Raw genomic sequence first — 4,835 nt, 5'->3', positions numbered from 1 at the left:
AATGGGGATGTTTTACAAATTTTTTGTGCTTGACCTGATTTAATATGTAAGGTGTAATTGTTGTTATTTATGCCCTTTTTTGCCTGCATTAGCAGTAATGCTCTGTTAATTAATTTTAATGTAATAAAATTTATTTGGTTTACAAAAACTCTTTTTATCCCTAGCTGTTGCTTAATTGTCTTGACAGAGGGATTCGGGTGTATTCATTGTACTGTATGGAGTATTATATGGGGCTCATTATACTGTATGGAGCATTACTGTGGGCTCATTATACTGTATGGAGCAATATATGGTTCCATTATACTGTATGGAGCAATATATGGGCACATTATTCTGTATGGAGTAATATATGTGGCCCATTATTCTGTATGCAGCATTATTTGTTGCCTATTATGCTGTATGGAGCATTATATAGGGTTCATTATTTTGTATGGAGGATTAAATGGCCCATTATTCTGTATGGATCATTATCACAAATTTAGTAAAGGAGTTGCCTCTACCGTGCACTACTACCTTGCCTTACAGCTTGCCAGGGGGAGCAATGTACTCCTGATTGATTGACAATTTAATCTGATGCTGCACGTGGAGGCAGCTTTGCCTCTCAAGAATCAAAGAAGTAGAGGGGCACTAAAACCAGCAATTCAGCTCAGCTTTAAAGGAACCCTTACAACCTTGCAAGCTCTGTACTCTGTGCTGCTTCTCTGAGACCCAACACTGCTAATGGCCTGAAGTGGTAGCAGATAGCCCAGGCAATGAGCCATATGTGATGACTGTGGATGTGGACCCACTTTGCCACTGGCCGGGCTTATTCTGGAGGGGAAAAACAAAATGGCTACCTGGTCTTCATTAGAGCTTCTCATGTTGAGGATAGGCTTGGGCCTCTAGGGTAGCCACAAGGTGCCACTCCAAGACAGTGCCTGGACCTGCAGCAGCTGACCTACGGGTCAGAGGCACAAATTCAAGGAGCAGAGAGCATAAACAGAGAAGTGGTCAGGAAGACCAAGGTCGGGGAGGGCTGCTCAGGTTTGATATATGTAGCCGGGGTTCAAGAGCAGAAAGGTCAGACAAAATGAGTACACAAGCTTGGTCAGTATCACGAGAGTCAAAACAGGAATGAACCAAAATAGGAAACAAGAAATGGTCAGGAACAAGGAACCTAAGTTCAGACAAGATAGAAAAGTTGTTTATCTTTAAAAGCATTTTGCATTTTTAAACATGTAAAATGAGACAAACCTTTTAATAAGGTATGTCAAAATAAGGTACCCAAACATTATTCGTTTTTGAGCATTTTATTAGAAATTATAGTGTCCATTCAGCTTTTAGGGAGAAGTTTGTAGACGGCATCCTTCACTTCCTTGTTTCTTAGGCAATAGATGATTGGATTTAGGAAAGGTGTCACCACCGTGTAGACAACAGACACCAGTTTGTTGGAATTTACCGACTGAGCCTTGCTTGGCCTAGCATACATGAAAAGCGTTGTTGAATAAAGGATGACAACGACTACCAAATGAGAAGCACAAGTGGAAAAAGCTTTTCTACGTCCACTGGAGTGTGGGATTCGAATGATTGTTGCTAAAATGCACATATAGGAAAGGCAAGTTAGCAAAAGTGGCCCTAAAAGGATAATAAGGGCAAGAATAAAGTCTACAACTTCAGTTTTCTTCATGTCTGTGCAGGCGAGGTTGAGTAGTGGAGACACATCACAATAAAAGTGGTTGACCAAGTTTGACCGACAAAAGTTAAGCTGAGAAATAAAGTAAATCTTAATTATAGATATCACAAAGCCAGTGACCCACGTGCCTAATGCCAGAACAAAGCAAAAATGCCAGTTCATAATAGTGACATAATACAAAGGGTTGCAGATAGCTACGTATCGATCAAATGCCATGACTGTTAAGAGGACACATTCCGTACAGCCCAAGAACAGGAAAAAATAGAGTTGTGTCATGCAGGCCGTCAACGTAATCTGCTTATTTTCTGTGGGGAATATGGATAATAATTTGGGGACGGTGACCGTTACATACCATGCCTCCAAGAATGACAAATTTCCAAGAAAGAAATACATGGGTTTGTGGAGATTTCGACTATTCCAGATAATGAGTATGACAAGAAGGTTTTCAACTGTAGTCAATATGTACATGAAGAGAAAAAGAAAAAAGAAGAGGATCTGAATAGGATGAGAGGAAGAAAATCCAACGATAATAAAGGTGCTGATCAGGTTTGTCCGATTTTCTTTTCCTTCCATAATCAAAGACTTCTCCTGGAACAATTCACAATTATATTGGTCTCTTACTAATAAAATGCATATCAATAAGCAAAATGCATGTTGTATATACAGTACTTAGTAAAATATTAAGACTCTAATATATACCAAAAAGCAAGTAAATTTGTTGGTGTCCCTTTTACAGCATACCATTTTGGGGTGGATTTACCAGCATAATTAACATCCATGTAGTACAAGTTTAATGTTCTCAACTACTAAGGCATTGCTGCAATGAAACTTTGATACCTTATCTCCTCTTTCTGCATCTTCATCTTCCTTGCTGTGGTAATTCTGCAATATAGTTTATTAAAGGTCAGTAGTGTAGCTACCGGGGGGGCAGAGGGGGTGGTGGCCCCGGGCCCCGCGCTCTGAGGGGGCCGACCCGGATTTACGCTCTGAGGGGGCCCACCCGGATTTACGCTACTGTAACTGTATCTGCGGTAGAGCAGGGAGAATCGATCATCTCCCTGCTCTGCCATGTTCTTTTCTGTCGCACAGGACCTGTGATGAGGTCACAGGAGGGGAGGAGTCAGGGATCACATGATTAGGAGCCTCTGTGTGCTGATTGTCATCGTGACAATCTGTGTGCTGATTGTCATCGTGCTGGATGAGGGAAAGTTTATGTGTGGGGTCAGGAGGGGTTTACAGGGTGGATGTAGCAGAGCCATGTGTGTACGAGGTGTACGGAATGGAGCCGTGTGTGTATGAGCGAGGTGTACAGAGCGGAGCTGTGTGTGTACGAGGTGTACAGAGTGTAGCCGTGTGTGTATGAGCGAGGTGTACAGAGCGGAGCTGTGTGTGTACGAGGTGTACAGAGCGGAGCCGTGTGTATGAGCGAGGTGTACGGAGTGGAGCCATGTGTGTACGAGGTGTATGGAGAGGAGCCGTGTGTGTACAAGGTGTACGGAGCGGAGCCGTGTGTGTATGAGCGAGGTGTACAGAGCGGAGCTGTGTGTGTACGAAGTGTATGGAGCGGAGCCGTGTGCGTATGAGGTGTATGGAGCGGAGATGTGCACGAGGTGTATGGAGCGGAGCCGTGTGTTTACGAGATGTACAGAGCAGAGTCGTGTGTGTAGGAGGTGTATGGAGTGGAGCCAAGTGTGCGAGGTGTACAAAATGGAGTCCTGTGTGTACGAAGTGTACGGAGCTGAGCCGTGTGTGTACAGGGGGGAAAGCAGTGGAGCCACATGTGTGTGGAGTGGAGCCGTGTGTGTACGGGGTGTACGGAGCAGAGCCATGTGTATGGGGTGTACAGAGCGGAGCCGCATGAATGCAGGGTGTACGAAATGGAGCCCTGTGTGTATGAAGTGTACGGAGCTGAGCCGTGTCTGTACAGAGCGGAGCAGAGCCATGTGTGTACGGGGTGTACGGAGTGGAGACGCGTGTGTATGAGGTGTACAGAGCGAAACCGCGTGTGTGCGAGGTGTATGGAGCAAAGCCACATGTATAAAAGGTTTACGGAGTGGAGCCATGTGTGTACAAGGTGTACAGGACGTGACTGCAGGTGTACAAGGTGTACGGAGCAGAGCCGCATGTGTACGAGGTTTACGGAGTGAAGCCATGTGTGTACTGAGTGGAGCCGTGTGTGTGCGAGGTGTACGGAGCGGAGCCGTGTGTGTATGAGGCATAGAAAGCGGATCCATGTGTGTATGAGGTGTGCGGAGACATGAGTGCACAAGGTGTATGGTGGGGAGCATTCATGTCTCCCAACTGTTCCGGATCCAGCAGGACAGCCCCGATTTTGAGAAAGAGTCTGCCTCACTGCCCTGGCCGGGAGCTTACTTTTCCCGCGGACACAGGAGTACACGGCAGAGCCCCGAGGAGCACTTTAAAATTCACACGTGACGTTCCACCGGAAGTGACTTGCTAGAAGCTGACCGGAAAGGAGGTGATTTCTGGAGGAGATTGTGACGGAACCATGGAGACACTTCAGAGAATGCTTCAGATCCAACACCATGTCCTCGTCCTCCAGCGCAGACAGCGGGATCGCCTTGGACTCGGGGATGTCGGCCACGTGAGCGGATCATGATATATCCTGCACCAGGAGGCTCAGGTAAGCACTACAATGGGAGCTGGGTTACTATAGTAGCTTCATAGAATCTTTCTTTCTCTCTCTGTCTTTCTCTCTCTAATCTTTCTTTTCTTTCTCTCTCTCTCTTCTTTCTTTCTTTCCTTCTCTCTGTTCTTTCTTTCCCCTCTTCCTTTCTCTGTTCTTTTTTTCGCTCTGTTCTTTCTTTCTTTCTTTTTTCTCTTTCTTTCTTTCTTTCTTTCTTTCCCCTCTTTCTTTCTCTCTCTAATCTTTTTCTTTCTTTCTTTCCTTCTCTCTCTGTTCTTTCTTTCTCTCTCCCTGTTCTTTCTCTCTCTGTTCTCTTTCTTGCCCCTCTTTCTTTCTTTCTTTCTTTCTCTCTCTCTGTTCTTTCCTCTCTTTCTCTCTGTTCTTTCTTTCCTCTCTTTCTCTCTCTGTTCTTTCTTTCTCTATACTGTAGCCCCCTTGATATGGTATAACACAACCCCCAAAGAATATAATGTAGCCCTTTCAGAATATAATGCAGCCCCCCACCTCATGAGGTTT

At 45.1% G+C, this 4,835-nt stretch overlaps 1 protein-coding gene across 1 annotated transcript; it reads right to left on the bottom strand.

Moving 5' to 3' along the window:
* Positions 1-1,312: 1,312 nt before the first annotated feature.
* Positions 1,313-2,245, bottom strand: LOC141058571 (olfactory receptor 6B1-like). The gene has a single exon (XM_073554735.1). It carries the CDS (start codon positions 2,243-2,245, stop codon positions 1,313-1,315), a length of 933 nt encoding a protein of 310 aa, XP_073410836.1.
* Positions 2,246-4,835: the final 2,590 nt, after the last annotated feature.

The sequence above is a fragment of the Dendrobates tinctorius genome, unplaced genomic scaffold (assembly GCF_039654945.1).
Source record: "Dendrobates tinctorius isolate UK_male_01 unplaced genomic scaffold, ASM3965494v1 ptg000213l, whole genome shotgun sequence".
Taxonomy (NCBI): Eukaryota; Metazoa; Chordata; class Amphibia; order Anura; family Dendrobatidae; genus Dendrobates; species Dendrobates tinctorius.
Note: the sequence above shows the minus strand (reverse complement) of the source record. Positions and strands in the feature narration are given on the sequence as shown.